Genomic DNA, 27782 nt, shown 5'->3' with positions numbered 1-27782 from the left:
GTAGACAACGACGAACTGCCTTAGGGGCTCCGACTCCGGATTTTCTTGAGGTTTACTCCTGGAGCCTTTTCCATGACTGGATATGGCCACAAGGCAGTGGAGGTTTTAAATCAGAGTTTTCCCTCTCCTAGATGGACAGCCTTCCCGAGACTCGTGGGGGCGGGAGCGTCTACCTTCCCGTGCAGGTCTATAGCACCTGCCCACTGCCCAGTTCTACTACCCATATCATAACTATTCACTCACATCCCTCCTGATCTTTTGCCCATCACTTTGAATCTGTTTTCTCTGCTCTGCAAACCATTTGCTAATGGAAGCAGTTTCTTTCTATCCTGCCTGATAAGCATTTATGATAAGCGTTTAAAACTCGAGAAAATGTTCTTTGTGCCAAGCAGAACAATCACAACTTCTCCAGTCTAAGCTTGCAATTAAAATTCCTCTTTGCTGTAGTCATTCCAACAAATCTTTCATAACAGCTCAAAAATCATTACACTTTCTACAGTGCAGCGACCAGATTTATATGTAATACCCCAGCTGCGGTGCCACTATAATCCAATTCCTTTGAAAATTAAATAATTGAATATGAGAGATATCTGCATGGATGACAAAAAATGCTATTTCTATTTCAGGTCCACTGTGTGTCTAATGTGTCAATGCATGCAGAGCCTTGGACATGTGCCATGACTCCAGCAACACATGTTCAGATGTTGCTTGTCGACCTTTCACAGCCTTTAAACCACTTATAACTTCCGTTGCACCTGCCAGTAAAGACGACCTGTGTGAGGAGGTTTGAGGCCATTGATGATACTATGTCGGTCACTTGGGCCCACATCCTTCTGCAATTGGTATCATTTCCCGCTTCTTCAGATTGAGATCTTCATCCAATCCCTCTCTTCCTCACAACCATCAATTTGCCACTTGACTGGGCCCAACAAATGATTGAGCGCATGCATCCAACACCTCCCTGACTGTTAACCCTTGGTCAACAAATGCCAAGCCCCACAATGTCCACTGACTTTGACAAGCTAACTAACCAACTTTCAATACCAAGATTACGGCCCAAACTCTCAACCTGACCATCTGCCAACCTTATCCCAGCCCTTCTACTGACCAATCAAAGGTGACCTGATTTCATATCCTTCCCCCGCTAGATCTCTCACCCCTGTGACTCTCTACTCCCATCCCTTAGCACCAACCTCAACATTCTGGTTTCTTCCCTGGCTTATTGTATGGAGGCATCAAGTGAAAGCCTTTCTTTGTGCATGAATATTCAAAGGTCTGTTGTGCAGCAGATGTTGAATGCAACTTTACAGATGGTATTGTCTAGACCACAGATTTATAATAATGTGTCTCTGTCACATCTAATGAGTGGGCCATGCCACTCACATATCTGACACCCAGCTCCCCAGCCAGACACACTATTCCAAAACTTTAAGAGACTATTGCTAAAAATAAAAAATTATGGGATTGGGGGTAATATATTAGCATGGGTAGAGGATTGGCTAACAAATAGGAAGCAGAGAGTGGGGATAAATGGTTCATACTCGGGATGGCAACCGGTAACTAGCGGGGTTCCGCAAGGGTCGGTGCTGGGACCCCAGTTGTTCACAATTTATATAAATGATTTGGAGGAGGGAACCAAGTGTAATATATCAAAATTTGCGGACGATACAAAAATGGGAGGAAAAGTAGGGGATGAGGAGGATAGGAAGAGTCTGCAGAAGGATATAGATAAGCTAGGTGAGTGGGCAACAACTTGGCAGATGAAATTTAATACTAGTAAATGTGAAGTCATTCACTTTGGGAAAAAAAATGATAGGGCAAGTTATTTTCTAAATGAGGAGGAGCTGCATTGTAATGCAACGCAAAGGGATCTAGGGGTATTAGTACATGAATCACTAAAAGTCAGTATGCAGGTGCAGCAAGCAATCAGGAAGGCCAATGGAGTTTTGGCCTTTATTGCTAGGGGGATTGAGTATAAAAACACGGAGGTCTTGCTGCAGCTGTACACAGTATTAGTGAGACCACATTTGGAATACTGTGTACAGTTCTGGGGTCCATACTTAAGAAAGGATGTACTAGCCCTGGAGGCAGTGCAGTGAAGGTTTACAAGATTAATTCCTGCAATGAGGGGATTGACATATGAGGAAAGGTTAAGTAAGCTGGAACTCTACTCTTTGGAGTTTAGAAGAATGAGAGGCGATCTCATTGAAACATATAAGATCGTGAGGGGCCTTGATCGGGTGGATGCACCGAGGATGTTCCCAATGATCGGGGAAACTAGAACTAGGGGACATAGTTGCAGAATAAGGGGGGGCTCTTTTAAAACTGAGATGAGGAAGAACTTCTTCACCCAGAGGGTGGTTAATTTATGGAATTCACTGCCCCAGGGAGCAGTGGAAGCAGAAACGTTAAATATATTTAAGTCTAAAATAGATGGTTTTTTAGCTGCCAAGGGGATAAGGGGCTACGGGGAGAGGGCAGGGATATGGACCTAGGTATGGTTAGTATAGTAAGACCTGAGTGATCTCCTGGACAAGTGTCGATCGCCTGGATTGGGGTCGGAGAGGAATTTCCCGGATTTTTTTCCCGAATTGGACCTGGGTTTTTATCCGGTTTTTTGCCTCCCCCAGGAGATCACGCGGTTCTTGGGGTGGAGAGGGGTGATAGCAGTATAAAGGGGAGGGTAGTGTCTTGTGTTCTGTGTCTTGTGTCTACTGTTTGTGGGTAAGTGTGTCTGTTTAGTGTTCAGCCATGAGCGAATGGCGGTGCGGGCTCGACGGACCTGGTGGTCTACTCTCGCACCTACTTTCTATGTTTCTATGTTTTTACCAAGTGGAGATAGGAAAAGATTACATGGATTATAAAGACTCAAAGCCTCCATGAAAGAGAAATATCCCCTTTGTCACTTGGGAATCCCTGGCACATTACAACTCAGAGGGTGGAATAGTGTTGTAGAGAGACACAGTATGGAAAGATGCCCTTCAGTTGCTGAGTCTGTGACAACAATCGTGCCCATTTTTGACATGAATTGTAACTCATTTTTATTAACACCTATTAACACCACCCACCTTCCCCTTTTTCACCGACCCACCCCAGCTATCTCCCTGGCTAGATTAAGCAATTTATTACGGGTTTATGGCAATTTACAGGGGACTAACTGCACATTGTTGGGATGTGGGGGGGGAAACTAGAGCACTCACAGTAAACCTACCCAGTCACAGGGAGATCATGCAAACACCACACTGACAGTACCGGGGAGCTGAGATTGAACCATGGATACTGGAGCTACGAGGCAGCAGCTCAACAAGGCACACCACTGTGCAGTAAAGAAGAAATATTAATTACGATATTGAGAAACTTAAGCCCATCTCTCAGAAGCACACAGTGTGCAGTTCCGACATTGGTCTCATTATTCATCCTCGAATCAACAAAACTGGAGTGGAAGCAAGTCTTTGTTGATCCCGAGGAACTGTGTGGAGGAAGCATTTTCTTACCATTGGAGGGTGCTTGGCAGTTGACTTGCTCAATGTTAAGGAATGTTGAGGAAGTCCAGGACAAGGGGTCACAGTTTAAGGATAAGGGGGAAATCCTTTAGGACCGAGATGAGAAAAACATTTTTCACACAGAGAGTGGTGAATCTCTGGAACTCTCTGCCACAGAAGGTATTTGAGGCCAGTTCATTGGCTATATTTAAGAGGGAGTTAGATGTGGCCCTTGTGGCTAAAGGGATCAGGGGGTATGGAGAGAAGGCAGGTACAGGATACTGAGTTGGATGATCAGCCATGATCATATTGAATGGTGGTGCAGGCTCGAAGGGCTGAATGGTCTACTCCTGCACCTATTTTCTATGTTTCTATGTTTCTATGTTAACTTTCTCAAATAGATTTGGAAATCAAAGTAATATTGTGTGATGGTGCATTAACAGTTATAGGTGTTATGAAAGGCTGACGATGTTTCACTGCAATGGGATTGAAACAGTAACATTATCAGTAGTTATTAGACAAATATCCCTCCTTACATGGATTATAAAGTTGGTCTTGTGAGTTTTATTTATCTATTGATTCATGTGTTTAATTTCAAAATAATGGGACCCAATTTGTTTTTTATCTTGCAAAACTGGTAACAGATAAATTTGAAGTGCTTTTTCAGATAATAATTTGGTGTCTTGCTCAGAGCTGCCAAAAGAAAAACAGTAAGGGGATGAAAAATGCTAAACTGCATAAGTGCAGTTATTTTGTTCAAAACCAGGCTAGGAAAAGCATAAGTCCTGAGGGAAAGTTAAATTTAAAGGAATAACTTTATGTTCAGAAAGGACTATCATACTGTGGAATCAATAACTTCCTTGTACACTTAATATGAACTCAGTTGTAACTCCTTATTAATAAGGGTAAATATTTGAATTATCCAGCTGGGAGCCATTTAAAGGTTTCAGACTGGGCCCGAAAATCATTCAGACCTTCACTTGACATATAATCTTGTTTTATATCCTATCTCTCATTTTAGTAATGAAAGGTATTAGTTGTAAAAAGTTTTACAAATTCATTAAATTAATTGGGGGAATAAGGGGAACAGATAAAGTGAATGCACAGAGTTGTTTACCCAGAGTGGGTGAATTAAGGACATAGGTTTAAGGTGAAACGGGAAATATTTAATAGAAACCTGAGGGGTAATTTGTTCACACAGAGGGTGGTGGTATATGAGTTCAGCTGTCGGAGGAGGTATTTGAGGCAGGTACTATAACAACATTTAAAGGACATTTGGGCAGGTACATGGATAGGAAAGGTTTAGAGCGGTATGGGCCAAACACGAGCAGGTGTGACTAACATAAATGGGGCATTTTTGGTCAGCATGGGCAAGTTGGGCTGAAGGGGCTGTTTCTATGTTGTATGACGCTATGATGCTCCAGTCTGAAGAAGGGTCTCGACCCGAAACGTCACCTATTCCTTCGCTCCATAGTTGCTGCCTCACCCGCTGAGTTTCTACACCATTTTTTTATCTACCTATGACTCTAATTCAATGTAATTTTCCGTGTGAATAACGCAAAAATAAGGCAATTTTTGTGCAGAAGGAACTCTGTATCATACAGCACTTTTTATCACTCTAGGTTCCTGTAATATTTTTGTACAGATCACAATAAATGGCTGATTATAGCACGTTACTTGGCATACAGCATGTTATATTCTTCTCAGAAATCCATGGACTTTCAACTCTGGTTGAAAACCCAGGCTGTATACGTTAGTTGATTAGTAGAAACTCCTACAGAACCACTTATCTTCCTGATATACGTAAAGAGATTGGGGACTTTTCATTATGCATACTGCAGTATGGAGCTGAGGGTTTATGGGCAGAACACTTGAATTTATTTATTTAGCGAATGCAAAGTCCTTTAGCCAAGCAGTTGCCTCTTGATCTGCTGTATGAAGGGTGACAAGTCCTCCTTTGAGTCTTTGTTGAGGGCATGCTTCAATGATGTGTTGCATTGTTTGCTGCTCTCCACAAGCACACCATGGGGTTGGACTGCTGCCCCATTTGTGAAGGCTGGCCAAGCAGGGGCCATGTCCAGTCCTGAATCTATTCAGCGTCGTCCACTGCTTCCTTGGGAGATTGGTGCCAGGGACCGGTAGGGTGGGGTCTGACACCAGATGTTTATTTGGGACGTCCTTGGACTCCCATTCCCTTTTCCAAGCTGATTGAATGGTGAAATCAGCTGGTGGTGGGTTCTTCCAAATTGGTCGTCTAGATGGAAGTCGAGCAGTGGGTGGGTTGAAGATGTCCATGTGAATTGGCAGGTGAGGGGAGTTTTTGGTCTTTTGGAGCATCCTTTGAGTGAGGACTACTCGCCGGATGTGTGGAGGGGCTATGTTGGATAGGACAGGGAGCCAGGGGAGTGGTGTTGAGCGGATTGTTCCTGTGATGATCCTCATTGTTGAGTTCAATTGGGTATCCACATGGTGTGTGTGGGATGACCTGGACCAAACAGGGGCACAATATTCGGCTGAAGAAAATGCAAGGGCTAGTGCTGAAATGCGCAGTGTGGGGGCTGCTGCCCCCCACTTTGAGCCAGCAAGCTTACTGAGGAGATTGTTTCTGGACTTCACCTTAGCTGCTGTTCTTTTAAGATGTTCCTTGAAGGATAGGGTCCTGTCAAGGGTCACTCCGAGGTAGGTTGGAGTGGGGGCATACTTCAGTTTGGTCCTGCTCAGATAGATGTTTGGTTCTCTTGTGGCTTCTGCATTATGGAGGTGGAACACACTAGAGACCGTTTTTGCTGGGCTTGGTTTTAGGCGCCAGGTTTTGCAGTACTCGTCCAGTTTAGCAAGGTCTTCATTGAGCACCTGTTCCAATGTACCAAAATCTGGTGCTTGGAAGGCCAAACAGATGTCATCTGCATAGATGAATTTGCGGGATTTGGTGGTGGGTAGGTCATTTGTGTAAAGGTTGAACAAGGTTGGGGCTAAAACTGACCCTTGCGGGAGCCCATTCTTCTGTATTCTCCATGCACTCTTGTTCTGTCCAAGGTGAACTCTGAACCTGCGGTTGGAGAGCAGAGATTTGATGGTTTCTGATGCCCAGGCAGGGAGTGCTTTGGTGAGTTTTAGGTGGAGGCCTTTGTGCCACACAGTGTCATAGGCTGCGGTGAGATCAAGGAACACTGCCCCGGTCTTCAGTTTGTTCTCGAAGCCGTTTTCAATGCAGGTGGTTAGGGCCAGAACTTGTTCTCCTGTGCTGCGGTCCTTGCAGAAACCTGCCTGATCCACACTGAGAATCTCTTCTACTCCTGGAGATATACGTTGTAGTATAAGGCGTTCTAAGATTTTGAGTGGGACGCAGAGTAGAGAGATTGGGCGGTAGCTTGCTGGTAGTTTTTCGTCTTTGCCAGGTTTTGGTATAGCAATGACTTTTGCTGTCCGCCATATCTTTGGGATGGAGTTAGTCTGTATGGCCCTAGTGTAGAGTTGGGTCAGCCAGGTTAGAGCTCGGGGGCCCAGGTGTTTCATGAACTCTGGAGAGATGTTATCATAACCTGCTGCCTTTCCACATTTCAGGCCCTGCAGGACCTTCTCCAGTTCAGCCACCTCGAAGGGCTCAGGGTTTCTTTCCTTTCCAGGTGTTCGTCGAAGCGTCCTTAGCTCTGTTGCGACAGCTCTTCTGGTGGACTTGTCTTGGGGTGCTTTTGCAATATTCAGTAGGTGGGATGCAACCTGGTTGGGTGTGACAGAAGGTCGGCTTTGGGTAGGGGGTTTCTGTGCAGCTCCTAGGCGGCGGATGAGGCTCCAGCATTTTCTGCTAGAGTGGGTGAAGTTTAGCTCTGTTACTGTCTCCTCCCATTTCCTTTGCCGAGCTGAAGATAGTGATTCAATGAGATGTTCTGCTATCTCAGGGTCCCCTGATGTTTTGTAGGTTTGTAGGAGGGCAGCGCTTTCTCCATCCAGGCATGGGACGTAGAGGGGACGGTAGCCTCTTGGAATTGTTTTGTGGGCAGCTTTATAGATGGCGCTGCAGAAACGGTTGTATGCTTCATCTACAGTGATGGTGTGGAGTGGGATGGTAACAACACTCTGGTCTAGAGTTTCACTGTATTTCTTCCAGTTGGCTTTGCGGAAATTCCAGCGCATCTTTCTTGGACTGTTTATGACTGGGAGGTGTAGGCCGATGTGTATGAGTGAGGGGCGGTGTTGACTGTGTGGGAAATCTTCCAGGATGAGGGTCTGTGCAGGGTAATGGGTTCCATTCAAAGAGCTGACCCAGCACAGGTCAGGAGAGTAGTCCTTGTTCCACCTGGCAGAGTGGAATGTTCCTCTTTGTTTTGGGTCGTGTATGAGAGCAAGGTCATTTCTGGATGCCCAGTCTGAAAGTGCCTCCCCATCATGATCCGCTGCTGGGTAACCCCAGTCAGGGTGGTGGCTGTTAAAGTCTCCCACATAGATGGCAGGGTGGGGAAGGGTGGGTAGGACTTGCAGATCCCAGTTGGCACTTGGTGGCTTGTACACATTGACAATGTGGAAACCACCAATAGTTATGGTATCCGAGAAATTTGTTATGGTCAGGTGACTTGCTTCAGCTATCTCGGAGCGCACATAGGTGGCACGTCCATGTTTGGCATGGGGAGCGTAGCAAAGAAGATCAAAGCCATGGATGGTGTAACGGCCCGCTTCCTCTGTGCCAACATGAGTCTCTTGGAGACAGATGACGTCAATGGAGTGTTGGTGGGCGAGGACTTCGATGAGGCGTCGCTTGGCTGCAGAGAGGCCTTCAACATTCAGTTGTAGTATTCGGAGAGCAGGTCCAACTGCTAGGTGCTCTTGAGGCTGGTCGTTGTTGCTGCTTTCGGCTTTGGGATAATGACTAGGATTCTTTGACTTGGCTCTCAGGCGTCGTCTTGTAGAATTTAGTCTGCTGGAAGGATCATTGGCTTCCCCAGGCGAGCCTGGGTACTGACGGGGGGCGCGACGAGAACGCTGATCCATTGCCCACCATTCAAACACTTGAATGGAAAGAAGGGATCAAAGGCAAAGATAGTTGACCTATAATGCCTTCATCATTAGGAACACAATGGGAATGTAATAGTAGAATCCCAAATAAAACTGAAAGCATAGGGAAGGATGGAAGTAAGGATAGAGAGGAAAAAACAGGAGCTTAGAATTCAGCAAAGTTCAGACACAGAGGATGAAATGTAAGGACAGGAGAGGAAATAAAAAAAACTATCTTATCTTAATGTAGCTTTCAATGCATTTCCAACACTTATTTTTCTGTGTGGCATGTGTTTAAGTGTGAGCAAATGAACACTTCCAAAAGGTTAACATTTTAATATAATCACGCAATATTATAGAATGTAAAGGTAAGGGTTTTAATATTATTTTGGCAACATTGGTTTTGTGAGCATATCAGTGCCCAGCTTAGGAAAATGTTAAGGTTTCAATTAAATACATTTGGCATTTTTTGGTAATAACTAAACAAGACCTAAGTAAAGAGTGGAAAATAATCTTGAAATAAATATATTAAAATGAAGTAACCGTGAAATATATGTATATCCATGCTATCATTAAGGATTGAAACTTGGAATTGTTCTGGTGAAAAACCAGCATTAAATTAATTTAAATGTGGACTGGAACTGTCTCCTACTTTAACTGCCCTTCATCCTTAAAAGTTTTTTTGCACAATAAAGTCTTGTAGTCCGTTACTAATATAGCTTCTGAATTATGTAACGGCTTGCAAATGCTATTAAATTATGGAATTGAAAAGCAGTGACCTGGTTACTGGTGTCAATGAGACCAATCACTTGCAAGATGTAATGCTGACATGGCAACTGTACAACTGAAATATCCGGACACTGATAGATAGATGAATGATAGTCCATTTATTTATACAGACATTCGCAAATATATAATAATAATAATAATAAATTTAATTTTTATAGCACTTTTCTAAGACTCAAAGTCGCCTTACAATAGTAACAGACAATAGCAAACGGAGAAGCGGCGAACAAACAGCGCCAGCGTCCTCTCCGTGCAGCACATAAAGAAAGAATACAGACATAACAATAATAAAGACATATAAAGAAATATATATTTTAGAACAGGAAGTTCTTCAGGATATTGCATTCCTCTCATGACTTCAACACTGTGACTTCCTGTTTCTCATGCAGCACGTTAACCACATATTGTTACAAGATTTTTTGTAATTTCTATAAAATGTTCTTTAAAAATTTCAAAGGTAAAGGTTTTATATAAAAGTCACCATTAGATGGAGCCTGAAAGCCATGTGGAGAAAACAACCTGATTTGTGTATTCTAATCTTTTATCTATTCATACCATAAGCTCCTGGCAGGACCTGCTACATGCTATTTACAATTTTTCAGTAGAAATAGTTCGATGTAGTGGTGCAGATGTATACCACAGCTATTTTTGATTCAAATGTCCAGGACTGTGGACTGTGTAACCTATTCTTCTATGTGTAGCAAGGAACTGCAGATGCTGGTTTAAACCAAATCAAGGGATAGGGGGGGAAGGCAGGCACGGGTTATTGATTGGGGACGATCAGCCATGATCACAATGAATGGCGGTGCTGGCTCAAAGGGCCGAATGGCCTCCTCCTGCACCTATTTTCCATGTTTCTATGTTCCTATAGACACAAAAAGCAGGAAGAACTCAGCGGGGCAAGCAGCATCTCTGTAGAGAAGGAGTCACCCATTCCTTCTCTCCAGAGACGCTGTCTCTGTAAAGCGCCTTGAGTATTCTAGAAAGGCGCTATATAAATCCCATCCATTATTATTATTATTATATTCCTGCCTTTCCAATGGAGCACTAGGTTTTACCCTTCTCTGGTTAAAAAGTGGTGTCGCCAGCACACTTTCCTATATTGTTACCTGGATTAGAAGCAGGGAGGGGGAGGGGGGGGGGGGAAGAACCTCTTCAGAGGCATCTATCAGTCACTGCACTGTAAAATATAGCCAGAATGAGTGTAACAAGGGAATAGGCCTCACATTTAACACATAAAAAAACACAAAGGTCCTCCAGACAATAAAGGTCTTTGGGGGGGAACACCATGGAAAACGTGAATCATTGAACCAGTTCCCAAATCTCAGGAGTCTCTCTGCGGCATGGTGGCGCAGTGGTAGAGTTGCTGCCTCACAGCGAATACAGCACCGGAGACCCGGGTTCGATCCCGACTACGGGTGCTGTCTGTCCGGAGCTTATACGTTCTCCCCGTGACCTGCGTGTGTTTTCTCCGAGATCTTCGGTTTCCTCCCACACTCCAAAGACGTACAGATATGTAGGTTAATTGGCTTGGTAAATGTAAAGATTGACCCTAGTATGTGCAGGATAATATGCGGGGATCGCTGGTCGGCGCGGACCGGTGGGCCGAAGGGCCTGTTTCCGCGCTGTATCTCTAAGCTTTAAACTAAACTCTCAATGAGGCTCACCATCAATAATGAAATGCATCACCTTCAGCACGACAGCACAGACTTGTCTGTCTAAGGTAAAGACTGTTTAAAGACGAAGACCTCAGACCTGGTCTACCAAGCAATAGTGATCCCTGCCCTCCAGTATGCTTTTGAGACACGAATTACCATTTTCAGGCACCATAAAGCACTGCAGAGATGTCACCAATGTCACCAACACAAAATGCCACAGTAACTCAGTGGGCTAGGCAGCATCTTTGGAGAAAAAGAATAGATGATGTTTTCAGTCGAGACTCTTCTCAAGACTGACCAACATTGAGTTTGCCAAGTCCTCCAAATTCCCTGTCAATAAACGAGTCAATGTCCGTGTCCTCTGGAGCTCCATGTCCCCGGCAATGAGGCCCAAACTACATCAGTCAATTCTATGGGCAGGCTGCATCATTAACATGCCCATCACTGGGCTCACTAAACAGACTGTCTCTTCGAAAAACCAGAGATACCAGGTAGACAGAGGCAGCCATTTCTGGCACAGGTTAACAGCGAAGGAGCAAACCATATCCCAAACTACTCATCAACCCATCCTGTCAAGCACACCTTGCCCCTCCCCTCCCCACCTCTCCTCCCCACCCCCTGTGGCACAGTCTTGCATTGGCCCCAACAGGCACCTCAGAACCAACAGAAATAGAAGGGAAGCAAATCATTCTTGAACTTCAGGGACTGCCTAAGATGAAAGATTTGGATGTAAAGTCAGAATCTTTTTCCATAAATACCATCATCATTCTTTCTGATCAATAAGTAATTAAGTTAACTGATATTAATTTATTTGCTATGAATTTGAATAATACAGTATTAGTGAATTTTACTCCATATGTCGCTGTTGCTCACAGTGGGAAGATGATTTGTTGTATTATGTTGAAGAATGAGTTATTGCCTATCATGGAGGCATTCAAGAATATTAATGGTTGATGATTGAAATTTGGTTGCTCAGTGGAGTATTTCTTTGCCAATCTGGTCAAAAAGGAAAATGATACTCTGGGTCTTATGGATAAGGATACATTTAGTTATTCCACTGTGTTTCTTGAGGCCAGTCACCTACTAATAATCCAATTTATAGTGGTCTAATGCTTAGTATTCACCTGCACCATCCATTAAATACGCCATCATCTTTTTTTTTTTTACCTGGTTTTCTGGGAAACTGATTATTTTGCAAGTCTGCAGCATAAACAGGTGCTTCAGGGTTACATAAGATCTGGTCAGATGTTCCACCAATCCTCTTACACACTGACAGGATAACATAGTTTTATCTCAACTCATTGAACTGTTTGCAGCCTGACTTACTGTACAGTTCTACTCTTTATCATCTCTTACCTTACAGTGCTTTGGAGTAGCATATTTGCTAAATTCAGACACACTTTTGTGGTTGCGACGCTGGCCACTGTTAATTAACCAGCTTGCTTTGGTTATTTTTCTTCAGTTACTGTAAAACTACCTTGCAGCTTTACCATTCAGCTCTCCTCTGCATCTCAGTCCATGTTTTGATACATTCCTCTGTATCTTAGATGTTGCTGTGTATTTTATGCCTTTGTCAATACGATGCGCTCAATGTTACCTAGTATTACAGTACACCACTGTCTTATCAACACTACAGTGCTTGACACCCCTTGGCATTGCAACCTTTTGCTCTGCTTTGGCACTGTAGTCCCTCTAACATCACAGTTACAGAGAAAATAGGTGCGGGAGTAGGCCATTCGGCCCTTCGAGCCAGCACCGCCATTCAATGTGATCATGGCTGATCATCCACAATCACTACCCCGCTCCTGCCTGCTCCCCATATCCCTTGATTCCGCTGGCCCAAAGAGCTCTATTTAATTCTCAAGTCAAGATCAAGAGTGAAGAGTATTTTATTGTCATGTGTCCCAGATGGGACAATGAAATTCTTACTTGCTGCAGCACAACAGAATATGTGAATATGTAAACATAGTACATAACGTGGGAAGAGAAAAAAAAGATAAAGTTATATAAATAATAAATATAGTGCAATAATAATATAGTCTTTTGCAGTTCAGAGCTCAGAGCTTATTCATTGTTGTGTTTAATAGCCTGATGGCTGTAGGGAAGAAGTTGTTCCTGAACCTGGATGTTACAGTTTTCAGGCTCCTGTACCTTCTTCCTGATGGCAATGGTGAGATGAGTGTGTGGCCAGGATAGTGTGGGTCCTTAATGATTTTGGTTGCCTTTTTGAGGCAGCGACTACGATAGATCCCTTCGACGGTGGGGAGGTCAAAGCCGGTGATGGACTGGGCAGTCGTCCCAAGTTTTTGTAGTCTTTTTCGCTCCTGGATGTTCAAGTTGCCGAAACAGGCCACGATGCAACCAGTCAGAATGCTCTCTACCGTGCACCTGTAGAAGTTTAGGAGAATCCTCTTTGACATGTCGAATCTCCGTAATCTTCTCAGGAAGTAGAGGCGCTGATGTGCTTTTTTTATAATTGCACAGTGTGCTGGGTCCAGGAAAGATATTCGGAATATGCATGCCCAGAAATTTGAAGTTATTGACCCTCTCCACCATCGTCCCATTGATATGAAGAGGATTGTGGGTCCTCATCCTTCCCCGACCAAAGTCCACAATCAGTTCCTTGGTCTTACTGATGTTGAGAGCCTGGTTGTTGTGCTGGCACCATTTGGTCAGTCGGTCGATCGCACTTCTATACTCTGACTCGTCCCCATCTGTGATTCGTCCAACCACAGTGGTGTCGTGGGCGAACTTGATGATGGAGTTCGCACTATGACTGGCTACGCAGTCATGGGTATAGAGTGAGTAAAGTGGGGGGCTGAGCACGCAGCCTTGAGGTGCTCCCGTACTAATTTTTATGAGGGTGAAGTGGTTCCTCCAATTCGAACAGACTGTGGAATGTGGATTAGGAAGTCGAGGATTTAATTGCAGAGGGATGCGTAGAGGCCCAGTTCCGTGAGCTTGGTAACCAGCTTGGAAGGGATGATGGTATTAAACGCCGAGCTGTAGTCTATAAACAACAGCCTGATGTAAGTGTTTTTATTATCCAAATGGTCCAATGTGGAGTGGAGAGCCAGTGAAATTGCATCTTCCATTGACCTGTTGTGGCGGTATGCAAACTGTAGTGGGTCGAGTTTCTTGTCGAGGTAGGAGTTAATACGCACCATAACCAACCTCTCAAAGCACTTCATCACCAGAGACGTTAGTGCCATTGGTCAATAGTCATTGAAGCACGTCACCTTACCCTTCTTGGGCACCGGTATTATTGATGCCCTCTTAAAGCAGTTGGGAACCTCAGATCTCAGAAGTGAGAGGTTGAAAATGTCTGCAAAAATTCCCGCCAGTTGGTCTGCACAGGTCTTGAGAACTCAACCGGGTATACCATCGGGTCCAGGCGCTTTGAATGCATCCAGTGAATCGGCCTCCACTGCCTTCTGAGGCAGAGAATTCCACAAATTCACAACTCTCTGGGTGAAAACGTTTTTCCCCATCTCAGTTCTAAATGGCCTACCCCTTATTCTTAAACTGTGGCCCTGGTTCTGGACTCCCCCAACATCGGGAAAATGTTTCCTGCATCTAGCTTGTCCAATCCCTTATTGATTTTATATTGTTCAATAAGATGCCCTCTCATCCTTCTAAATTCCAGTGAATACAAGCCCAGCCGTTTCATTCTTTCATTATATGACAGTCCCTCCATCCCGGGAATTAACCTCGTGAACCTACGCTGCACTCCCTCAATAGAAGGAATGTCCTTCCTCAAATTAGGAGACCACAACTGCACACAATACTCCGGGTGTGGTCTCATCAGGGCCCTGTATGTATAACTGCAGCAGGACCTCCTTGCTCCTATACTCAAATCCTCTCGTTATGAAGGCCAACATGCCATTAGCTTTCTTCACTGCCTGCTGTACCTGCATGCTTACTTTCAAATACATGTCAAATTCCTGTTTAGAAGGATGCTTTAGAAGTACTTGTATATTTTCAGAGTGAATTTGACATCATAATAGACACTTTGACTTGAAACAATTAGGGAAAGATATTGAATTATCCATAAACATATTACAAATATCAGGATTTGCATTTGAATTACATCAAATGGAGAATATTCTATTTTTCTTACATTGTCCCTTGTGCTTAATTCTCATTAAACCAAACACTATTCTCAGGGGAATATTCCCAGTGGGGAATGGCTTCAAGCTTACAGATAATTACCAGAATCGCGGAGTTAACAGCTACATCAAATTAGAATTGCCTGCAAGCATTTTATACTTACATTATCATTTGATCCATTGTTATCTTCATATTTAGTCTCTATATGAATGGAAAATTTAGGCAAAAAGGAGCACTGAAAAATAAAAGTAAACAAATTAGTCACCTCTTGTTTACGTTCATGGCAAAGCAATGTTCGGTGCAGAAATATAACAAGGCAATTGGCCATATATTCCCCATTGAATTCAGAAATAAATCACAGGGCTATTTTTTCCAGTGTCAATATTTCTCTGAAGAATTGTTGGTTTCTCTGAAATCTTCATGAATCTTTTCAATAACAGGAAGAATCCATGGTAAATCAAACTCACAGCTTCCGAAGTGCAATTGTGTAGAGTAATATTTTTATGCATTGCTTGACAAAATTTGCATAGCACACTTCTGTAAATTGTAGTACAGTCATCTGCACATATATTGTACATTCCCAGAATGACCACTCACTGTGGTGGGCACATTAAATCAGCGTATAGCATAGGGCTGAGTCTACGTGCCTGATTTTCGTAAATACATAAGCATTCACTTGACAATACTCTGCACGTAAGAAGTGGATGCAAAACATGCTCAAAGATGCTGGCAATATTCTTTATAAACAGCCTTCGGTAGATGGCAAGAGACCACCCTGCTAAATTTATAAGTACTCCTCTACTGCAGAGGACAGATTGTCTCTATTTACAGCACTCAATCAAGAAAACTACAGACAGAAACCAAAACCTGCATCTATTCACAACTGTTTTACTATGTTTCTGTGCTTCTACACTTAACACAGTAGTGCCAGGCAGTTCTTCACATTTCAATATTATCAGCTCCTCTAATGTCACATGAGAGGCTGTACTAGACAGGAGGATGGCAGTACAGAGTACTAGCATAGAGTGGATTATGCATTAAATATATCTCCCAATAGGATACTTCCAGCAATCCAGAAATAGGCCTAATACCACGTCAATTAACTACCCTTGGCTTTATCTGTGGCCACTCCATGAAAATAGGCATCTTCCTGGCCCACTTGAAACTCCCCACAACTGCAATCTTTTCCCATTCAATATGTACAACTGTAATGTAATGTCCCAATTCCTATACTAAATGCCTCGTTGATGAAGGCATGCACATGATCAGCCTTCTTCACCACTCTGTCTACCTCTAACAGGGTAGTATCACTTGTACCCAGGGGTCTCAATTACACTCCTCAGGGCCCTGCCATTCACTGTATATATCCTAGCCTGGTTTAACTTTTCCAATATGCATCATTTTGCATTAGTCCACATTACCTTCGTCACCATCCATCACACTGGCAATTTTGGTATCATCTTCAAACTTGCTAATCACGCCATCTACATTTGCTTCCAAATTGTGAATATAAAATATATGAATAATAAAAAACGTATTACCGAATACTGCGGCACACCACTGGCTACAGGTCTCCAATGTGAAATGCACCCACCACGATCTCCTACACAATTCACATCACATTTGCTAGTCTTCCATGGATCCCATGTACTCTAACTTTCTGGACCAGCCTGCCATGTAGAATCGTATCAAAGTCAGTGTGGCATTGTCCACCACCCTACCCTTGTCATTCCTCTTGGTCAGCCCCTTAAAACACCAAATCAAATTTGTGAGGCATGATCTACCATGAACAAAGTTATGCTGACTATCCCTAATACGTTCTTACCTTTCCAAATGCAAATAAATCCAGTAACTTTCCCACTGTTAAAGGAAGGCTCACCAGACTGCATTTTCTTACAACCCTTATTCAATAAAGACACAGCAAAAGAGTTCTCCTCCATAGTCTTCCACGAGCTCAGCTATGGTTAAGGAAAATATTGAAATACGAAATATTATGGAAAATATTGTTGGCTTTGTAACAAAGATGAAAAAAAAAGAATTAATGTTTGGCTTCAGCATTGAAAGAAAAAGATCAGCTGGAGAGAAGGAACTAACAATACTTTAATTAAGTATTATACAGCTGTGGCATTATGCTTTCTTTCATAAAATCAATCATGCATCGGCTTTTGAATGGAGTTGCTGCACATTTGAAAGGAAGAATTCGATTCAAAAGTTCTATAAAAGCACAATTCCAAATTCAATGTAAGCTAAGAATTTTCAGCTTAAAATGCTGATAATATTCAGAAACATTGGGAGGAATTAAAACCCGGACAAGACTGAGGGAGGGAAATTGAGGGATAGTTCTACAGGACACAAGTATTAATTGATTTTGTTTCATTTAAATTGGAACTTAGATGAAATCTCATCCTACATCCATCTTCTAAAGGAACTTATAATATCTTTATTGGATAATACAATTATTCCACTTCCAAAATATTGATAACAAAATAGATTTTTAAATTAATACTATTTTGACAAATTGTTTAAAGGTTCAAAAATTACATTAATCTTTGCCTTGGTGGGTGATCTAATACTTGGTGGTTCTAGCCAACAGATAATAATCCATCAAAGTCTTGTGATCAATATATGAAAAGACTACACATAATACTGCAAAGGGAAATTATCCAACTGACTATTTGTCAGATTGCATACTTCCACCCAAAAAGAAACATAATACAAGCTTCTTCTGACAGAAAATAATTTTAATCTTGAACAAAATACAGGATTTAACATATAAACTGTGGTTTCCCAAATATCTAAAAGGACATGCAATTTATATCATAATAGTTCACAATAACCCAAATAGACATTTTCCTTTCCTTCCATTTGTTGCACTATATTTTAGTTTTCTTTGTGCTTTACCACACCATCTCATTAAACCCTAACACATATGGCATGTATGGCAGAAGGAGGGGTTAATACAGTTAATAGCAATAAATCTGACCATTTGGGCAACTTCTCAATGTTCTACACACTTCCTCTCAAACCACTTATCCATTCCTATCTTTTTTATTCATGTGCTTTCATGGAGCTACCTTAATTGTATCTGTGTTGAATGCATCAACATTACCGAGCACTAACTGAAGTAGTTTCCCCCAAATTTCCAACTGCATTCATAGTTTTGGACAACCTCAAAAAGTTGAGGTTGTATTATCAGTACACAACTTAAAAATATTGGCTTGAAAGAATAAAATGATCAGAAATAGTAAAGTGCACTTAAAACTGCAATGGTTGTAATAATTTTTCAAATTAATGCTTGTCATTCCCATTCAATACAATTAGAGTAAATGAAAAAAATGTGCAGAGGTTTCTCTGAAAGGTGTTAATCAGTATGCAAGAAAGAGCAGAGTTCAGTCAAATAGACCTAATAGGTTCCAGGTTCAATTCAAGGTCTGTGCTAATACATTGGAATCACAGGCCTAGAACTAAACCTGTAGCAAAGCTGACACACCAACAAAAGTTAACAGAAAGGATAAATCAGTCAGGCGTTCCAATCATTATTTGGTGACATTTCCTGATGTATGCATAACAATGGGTGGAATTAAGATCAGACCCAGATTGACTGCAATCCATTCCAAGATCAATTTATCTGACATATTCTGTCTCTGAATTTAGACAAGGAAAATGAGGGTGAGAAAGGATTATTGGAAAGAGTCAGCACAGTTGGAGTATTAGCTCATCAGGAATTAACAGAGGAAAGTAGAAAATCTGACATCTCTTTGGAAACTTCTTAAGGCATGACATGAAAGAATGAAATGATGAGTGTTAAACAGCTGTGCATTCAGATCTTTGGGATATAAATTAAATAGGAGCAATCTACACAATACATTAAAAAAAAAAATCTATATTTCTTTTGACATTATGTCACGAGAATATTTCAAGAATGCTCAAGATTGATTATGAATGAAACAGGTGTTCCCCCAAATAATTAATTTTCTACCATAAATTCAGAAATAAAATGGTTTGGGGATATAACATGTCACACAACAGCAAAAACATGAAGAACCCAACTGATGGCACTGTTGTAGGACCAAGACCATATCCATACATATTACACTTCTTGCCTCCAAGCATTCCACCTGATTAGAGTCTGTCTCTGTCTTATCATTGTGCGGACAGTCTATGACAGTAACTATGAACTATGGTGACAAGATGCTGACATCTCCTCCCAAGTATTCCTAACCTGTCAGTAGTCAGCGTATTCCAATATAAAATGGGGAAATGAAAGCACATGCTGAAACAAAAGCAAAATATGTAATAAATACATAGATGGTCAGTCAGTATCTCAAAGAGAAAGGAAGAGTAATGTTCTGGGTGGTGTTCCCAATCCCTCAACTGTTTATTACCAGCACTAATGATTCTTATTACGCCGTTGACATTATTTTTATTTTCAAACCTTACATCTTGCTGAGATGATTTCTATGTTTGAGATCTTACACGCTACAAAGTTTACAGATTTCTAGAGATGCCAAAAAGTGGGAATATGAAAGACTTTAGATCATCAACACCTTGTTCGGACAAAACTCTGAACATTAATAGCCCATAATCTGTTTATTTGCACTTTATCAGTTTATTTATTCATGTGTGTATATATTTATACGATGGTATATGGACACACTGATCTGTTCTGTATTCATGCCTACTATGTTCTGGTGTGCTAAAGCAAAGCAAGAATTTCATTGTCCTATCAGGGACACATGACAATAAACTCTCCTGATCTTGAAGTTGAACCGCAGTCTCCTGACCTGCCCTTCCCTTCACTCTATCTTGGTGCACCAGCTTCCATGATGATATTTTAAAATGGAACAGGGATTTGTATCTAGGAATCTATACAATTATTATCGTTCATAACATTAATTCAAGAAAGAGATTATTTGTCATTGACATTTGTTTTGTCCCTGAAGGCTGTTGTGTTGCCTACATCAGGTGATCAACTAAACTTTAAAAGTATTCTTCTGGCTGCAAAATACTTTGGACCAATGAGATCCTGTACCATATGAACTCTATTTATTTATTTGCCTCCCCAAGTCATGGTATAATTCTACATAGCCTTCAAAAGAGTATGTAGAAAAATCCTTCTGTAGCATTTGGGATGCTAATTTTGTCACTTTTGCTGAAAAATGAAGACATTGGAAATAATATTGAAATTTTTCAAAACTTGGGCTTTAAAAAGGCATGTAACGATTTTCAACCTCTGATAGAGACTGGTGTTTTCAAAATGAAAGAGTCATAGTCACATAGCATAGAATCTGTCCCTTCTGCCCACCACGTCTATGCCAAATATTAAGCGGCCTTCTATACTAATCCCGTTATCATCACTTGCACCATATCCTTATATGCCATGGCAATTCAAACGCTGTACAGCTATTTCATAAATGTTGTGACAGTCTCTGCCTCCACCATCCCCTCGGGCAGAGTGTTCCTGTTTCCAACTATTCTCTGGTTAAAGTAAAATCTTCCACGGATCCCCTTTAAAACTCCTGCCCCTAACCTTAAAACTATGCCATCTAGTTGTAGACAACTCGGCTGGGAAAAGGTTTCTCATTATTTGCATTAAGGTATGATAATTATGTAGCAAGCATAATGATCGCATTTTAAAGTTCTGACATGGCATGCTTTGCTCACCATGCTTATATAGTGATGATTTTACCATTGCACCAACAATGTTTCATACAAGTTTTAAAAATCTTTATTTGGGGATGTATGTTAATGTCAACTTAATTAAAAATCAAACACCCTTCTGTAATACTATATGTGGCTAGAGCTCTATTAGTCAAATGATGTACAGTCTACAAGATGAATTTACAATTTCATCTGTTTGGACAGGTGTAACAGAAGTTTATGATCCCTCAATCCATATTTTGTCCCCTTTCCGCATTATGAAATATCTGAGGAAGAGATTGGGAACATGTGTGCAGTTCGGCAAGGAAATTAGAGGGAGCATAACTCTGGCCTGTTTAACACACCTCAAAATCTGAGTTCAGACCAACATCTGTGGAGGCCTTGGAGCTAAACTATTGTGTAACGAAAGGAATAGCCAAATAGAGGGAAAGGAATTTTTTTTTATAGACCATAGACAATAGGCAATAGGTGCAGAAGTAGGCCATTCAGCCTTTCGAGCCAGCACCGCCATTCAATGCGATCATGGCTGACCATCCCCAATCAGTACCCCGTTCCTGCCTTCTCCCCATATCCCCTGACTCCGCTATATTTAAGAGCTCCATCCAGCTCTCTCTTGAAAGCATTGATGTATATTGTAAATTGATGTATATTGTAAATTCTAACACCACAACTTCATAAACAAAGCATTTCATCTGAGTTCAAATTCACTATTTGGTTGAACACAAAATATAATGAAGGCAGAGGACTTTCAGATTGTTTAAAATTTGATTTTAGTTTTCTACTAGTAAATCCAACTTTCTTAGAGAATACAGCCAGATACATTCACCAAATCTTCTGCTGTGCCGTTTGATGGCATATTTTATTGTTAACGTTGTATATTAAACCATTGGAAATCTCACATTCCATTGGAGTTTTCCTTAAAACTAAGCTGTGAATTTGCATCCTCGGATGTGAGTCATGGGATTGATAGCTGAACACTAAGTAATGTATTCATTCTACAAGTTAATTGCTTTGAAAATTGATGCATTTTACAATGTGGACATAATCCTCAAAAGCAATGCTAAATTCATAAAACATTTACACATTAATTTTCTCTGACAGAGCATTAGGCAATGTATTGTGTTACATTTCTGTGTGGCCTATTTTAAAGGAGGCGTTGTTAACCAGAGCACTAGCAAACAAATTGAATTTCAGAGCTTATATTGGTGGTTCACAGTTAAACCATACATTAAATCCAACCACAAATGCATTTAAAGTATTATAATCGTGAATTAATTTCTCTGGTTTTTATCAGCACATTGGCTTTCATCAGTCAAGAGTATTGAGTATAGAAGTTGGGGGGTTATGTTGCAGTTGTACAGGACATTGATGAGCCCAGTATTATGTTCAGTTTTGGTCATCCTGTTATAGGAAAGATGTTAAGCTGGAAGGGGTGCAGAGACGATTTACAAGGATGTTGCCAGGACTCAAGGGCCTGAGCTACACGAGGAGATTGAGCAGGCTACGACTTTATTCCTTGGAGCGCAGGAGGATGAGGGGTGATCTTATAGAAGTGTATAAGATCATGAGAGAAATAGCTGGGGTAAATGCACAGTCTTTTAACAAGGATAGGGGAATCAAGAACCAGAGGATATAGGTTTAAGGTGAGAGGGAAAAGATTTAACAGGAACCTGAGGGGCAACATTTTTACCCAAAGGGTGGGAGTTAAGTGGAACGAGCTGCCAGAGGAGGTAGTTGAGGCAGGTACTATCAGAATGTTTAAAAAACATTTGGATAGGTTCGTGGATATGATTTGTATCAAGGATAAGGACCAAACCCAGGCAGGTGGGACCAGATGGGGCATGTTGTTCGGCATGGACACGTTGGGCCAAAGGACTGTTTCCACACGATTACTCTATTTCACGATTCTGTTTGCCATTTATCAATCGTCAGGAAAGTAAAAATATGCTCTTTAAATTATCCCTAGTGTGTAATAATGATAATAATGGATGGGATTTATATAGCGCCTTTCTAATACTCAAGGCGCTTTACATCGCATTATTCATTCACTCGGTGGTGGTAAGCTACTTCTGTAGCCACAGCTGCCCTGGGGTAGACAGACGGAAGCGTGGCTGCCATTCTGCGCCTACGGCCCCTCCGACCACCACCAATCACGCACACACATTCACACACAGGCAAAGGTGGGTGAAGTGTCTTGCCCAAGGACACAACGACAGTATGCACTCCAAGCGGGATTCGAACCGGCCACCTTCCGGTCGCCAGCCGAACACTTAGCCCATTGTGCCATCTGTCGTCCCATCTGTCGTCCCCGTGTAGGAGAGTGTTAGTGTACGGGATCGCTGGTCAGCATGGACATAGTGGGCTGAAGGGCCCGTTCCCGCGCTTGCACTGCACTGAACTATTTTACACATAAACTTAAACAATGAAATCACACACGCTGAGAACCAGCAGGACAAATTAAACATTTGTCGTTCAAATAGAAGGCAGGGAATTAGATGAGAAGGTATTTAGGATAGCAAAGAGAAAGAAGAAGCAATAGTGCAGAGCAATGGCAGAGATAATAATAACCGGAGCATATTGGCAACATAAAGGTTCTAGAAACAGAAGAGTGTACGGCCAAATGGTATTCTCAGAATTATGAAGAGCAGCAAGATTAAATTAAGGGCATGAAGAATCTTTGACCTGAAACATTAACTCTATTTCGCTTTCCACAGATACTGACTGAATGTTTCCGGCACTTTCTGCTTTCATTTCAAATTTCCAACACCTGCATTGCAAACTTTGCAGATAAAATTAAAAGCTCTTTATTTGAGTGCACTTGACAATTGATGGGTTCTTGGCATAGAAATAAATGGGTATGATCCGATCACATTACAAAGACATGGTTGCACGGTTACCAAGGCGATGAATTGAACATTCAGGGGTGTTTCACATTATGAAAGGATAGGAAGAAAAGTGGTGGCATAGTTCTGTAAATAAATGATGAAATCAGTGTACTGGTGAGGAATGAAATTAGCTCACAGGCCCAAGATATGGATTCAGTTTTAGTACAGCAAAGTAATAGGAGTCACCAGTGGGAGTAATATGTAGGCTCCCTCACAGTAGCTATTCTGCAGGGTGGAGAATAAATCAAGAAATAATATGGGGGGTGAGGCAGCGGTTGTAAGAAAGGTATGTCATTTTGGTTTTCAACTAGATTGGGCAAGTCAAATTAGCAAGGATTGGCTTGAAGACAAACTCATTGAATGTATTGTTTGCTTTGTTAGAGCAATACTTTGAGCAATACGTTACCAGGGAACAGGTTATTTAAATCCGATATTGTGTAATAAGACAGGATTAATTAATGATCTCACAGTAAAATATCCCCAGGGAAAGAGCGATCACAACATGTTAGAATTTCAAATTCAGTCTGAGGGTTAGAAACGTGATCCTACTGTTCTAAATTTAAATAAATTACAATAGTCTGTGGACAGACCTGATTAAAATGGACTGGCAAAATACATTAAAGTTAGATCATCAGTGGGGGACATTTAAGGAGTATTTCATAAATTTCGGAAGAGAAAGAAAGGCTCTCTGAGAAGGCTCATGTGGCTAACTAGGGATGGCATCAAATTGATAGCAAAGGCATATAATGATCTGAAGATTAGTGGCAAGTCAGAGGATTTGGACATTTTTAGATAGCAGCAAAAAAATTAAATATTTTATGAAATGGGATGAAAATGAGAGTAAACAAGCAAATAATATAAAAACAGGTGAGAACTTCTGCAGATATATATAACAGAAGAGTTTCGCTGATGTGCGCATTGGCTCCCTGAAGGATGAGGCTGGGGAATTGATGGGAAAAAGAGAAATGTCAGAGTCACTTGTTAAGAGTCACTTACGCATAGAGGGTTATGGAATAAGTGCTGGTCAATGGGGTTAATATGAAGCATGCCCAGCGGTCAATGTGGATGAGTTTATTTTATTTTACTTCAAGAAGAAAATACTATGCAAACTAATATAATATAATAGCACTCTTCAACTAAGAAGGGAGACTGAGCAAAACAAACTTTTGGCCAGTTAGCCCAACAACTGTCATTAGGAAAATGCTGGAATCCATTACAAAGAAGGTAAACGCAGGGCTCGAGAAAATCATAAGACAGTCAAGCAGCCAAGCAGAGTCAACATGATCACCTTGGATCCCATGTGCCTTAATCTTCGAGACCAGCCTACCGTGCAGGACCTTGTCAAATGCCTTATGGAAGTCCATATGGACAACGTCTACCACTCTCAATTCATGGAGCATCTTAGTTACTTTCTCTTAAAAACACAATCAAATTAGTGAGGCAGGACTTCCCCTGCAAAAAGCCATGCTGACCATTCCCTGATAAATCCCTCCCCTTCCAAATGGACATACTGTAGATCCTATTCCTCCTTCAGTTTCACAGCAACCTGGGATTGATGTCATCCAGCCCTGGGGTTGTATTAATTCTTATGTCCCATGATATCTAACACCTTCTCCTTCTTAATACTGACAATGCTCTAGAAGATTATCCACATACCCCACCTTGAACTCAATATCTTCTATCTCATTCTCTTTGGTGAACTCACAGAATATAAAAAAAGTGCAGGACAGGAAAAGCCCCTTTAGTCCTCAATGTCTGTGCTGGACATGATACCAAGTTAAACTAACCTTATCAGTCTGAATATGATCCATACCCAGATGATACTGTAAGTATTCACTTACGACCTCACCCACATCACATAGATCCACACAAAGATTATCTTAAGGGGATCAATTCTTTCCCTGGCCATCCTGGCTCCTGATTTACATCTGGAATGTTTTTGGATTTTCCTTAATCTTACCTACGATATTTCTTGGCCTTGTTTTGCCATCGATTTCTTTTTTAAGTTCTCTCCTACACACTCTATATTGCTGAAGAGATTCTCTCAATCCAAGTTTCCTATACCTGCCCTATGGTTCCTTTTTTCTCCTGACTAACCCTTCAATATCCTCTGCCATCCAAGGTTCTCTAATCCTGATATCTTTGCCCTTCGTTCAAGAAGGAACTGCAGATGCTGGAAAATCGAAGGTAGACAAAAGTGCTGGAGAAACTCAGCGGGTGTGGCAGCATCTATGGAGCAAAGGAAACGTTATCTTTGCCCTTCGTCCTTACTGGAACATGATAACTATTTATCGATCTTCAGATAAAATGCTTTTGAAATTAGTTACTGTAGCACCAGTGCTCCCGTGACTGATAAACACATAAGATGTTTCACCCATTCCAGTGCGAGTTGTTTATTCAGCAACAGGAATATTTGTTGTGTAGCTGTTCCAGAGCAAAAACAAATCAAACAGCAGTTTTCCATTCACATTTTCCCTTCAAGTAAGCATTTGTGATACTGTTAAAAATACTTTTATTCAACATTACTAAGTTTTAATGATGATTTGATCATTGTTCCAATGAACCTATTTCCCAGGTTAACAAGGGGTTACTGTTTATCTTATCTTTAGCATCTGTCAATCAGTTACAAAGGTCATTTAAGAAAGAAAAGTTGATGGCAGCATCGTCATGAGTCAATGAACTCTGTTTAGATGTAACTTTACGCACAATACAGATCACAGGGACGACCAGAATAACTGAAAGCAGATAATGATTACAAGATTGTAATCTTCATGATGACACAATAAATCACCAGATGAAAGCCTAGGCAGTTTATGAACGTCATTGCAATTAATTTTTGACTAAGCTTGCAGTCTTGATAATCATTTCCCTCCATCTTATCTGAAATACGTAGACCTATAACTTTTGATTTTAAATGAGCTGTATAGTTCCCTAGGAAATGTTTTATATCCTGAGACGAAAGATGACAGATGCTGAGGCAAAGTCGTGCTTTTCTGGAATGATTTTTAAGCTACCACCATTATTTAAGTTTCTTGCAGACTTATCTGGCAAACTATCAACAGAAGCACCAGATTGGTCCCAGAAATCTAAAATTACACCTTTAAGATTCACAGGAAAAATAATCTCCACAGTAAAAATAAAGAATTATTCAATACCGTCTTAGAGTGACAATATATTTTGTACAAAGGCTAGGAAGAACAGCAATTCAGTGTGAAAGAGGGTCCTGACCCAGAACACCACCTATCCGTTCTCCAGAGATGCTGCCTGATCCACTGAGTTACTCCAGCACTTTGCGTCTCTTTTTGTAAACCAGCATCTGCGGTTCCTTGTTTCAGTATTCAGTTTATGTGTTTAGATTCTGCCATTGATCATAAGGTAAAGTGACTTGAACTGAAGTGACCTGTGAGTTTATGTAGGAGAATGAACAATGAACTGACGCTTATGACAGTTTTTTATACAATACCTCTAATGTGCATTCATGGTAAGTAGTTATTTCCTTCTGTAGTTTCAGTAAAAGATTATTTATGATGTGAACAGGACAGTGTAGCCCACAGTGTGACCCAGTACCAGCCTTTAGAGCTGGGGATTGTGGGTTCGAGTCCCATCTGGGTTGCACCGTTTGGTTGGTGTGGGCAAGTTGGGTCGAAGGGCCTGTTTCCACACTTGTATCACTCTATGACTATGACTTCATCACTGATATTACCCATTCACTGTGGCATGCCAGACTGGAGAATACATGTACACTCGGTGTAGCACTTCCTTCCTCTATCTTGAGTGTAAACCAGCAGTTCTTTCCTACACATGGAAACCCTCCTTGTGCTTCTATTGCCTGAACTGCAGTAAGTACCAAGCTGTCAGACAATCTGCTGAAAGAAAAATTAAATCTGCAGAACACTTCTTGTCAGTCTGAAAACTACATATTCTGGAAATCTGAAATAAAAGCTGCAAAAGCTGCAAACATTCAATTGGCTAGTGAGCACCTTGCTGCCTGGCCCACTGAGTGGTTGCATCATTTTCTGTTTCCTTTTCACCACTTTTGTTGATCTCTGCAGACCTGAAGCAGTTTGATCAACACTGATGGTGAGTTCACCCAAAGCTAGGTCATGTTACTTAGATAAGTTCCCAATGTATTTTCGATGAATTCTACCCTGATGATTCCACTGAGATCTCTCTGAAAACACTTGCTGCCATTTCCCTGATTTCTGCCTCGA

At 41.4% G+C, this 27782-nt stretch overlaps 1 protein-coding gene across 5 annotated transcripts in view; it reads right to left on the bottom strand.

The window, feature by feature from the left end:
- pitpnc1 (phosphatidylinositol transfer protein cytoplasmic 1) overlaps nucleotides 1-27782 on the bottom strand; it is a 214299-nt gene that overhangs the window by 38676 nt on the left and 147841 nt on the right. For all 5 annotated transcript variants that reach the window (XM_033044154.1, XM_033044155.1, XM_033044156.1 and 2 more), the window contains one exon: nucleotides 15189-15260. In XM_033044154.1, coding sequence (XP_032900045.1) covers nucleotides 15189-15260 — 72 coding nt within the window. The remainder of the gene's footprint in view (nucleotides 1-15188; nucleotides 15261-27782) is intronic.

The sequence above is a fragment of the Amblyraja radiata genome, chromosome 26 (genome assembly GCF_010909765.2).
Source record: "Amblyraja radiata isolate CabotCenter1 chromosome 26, sAmbRad1.1.pri, whole genome shotgun sequence".
Taxonomy (NCBI): Eukaryota; Metazoa; Chordata; class Chondrichthyes; order Rajiformes; family Rajidae; genus Amblyraja; species Amblyraja radiata.
Note: the sequence above shows the minus strand (reverse complement) of the source record. Positions and strands in the feature narration are given on the sequence as shown.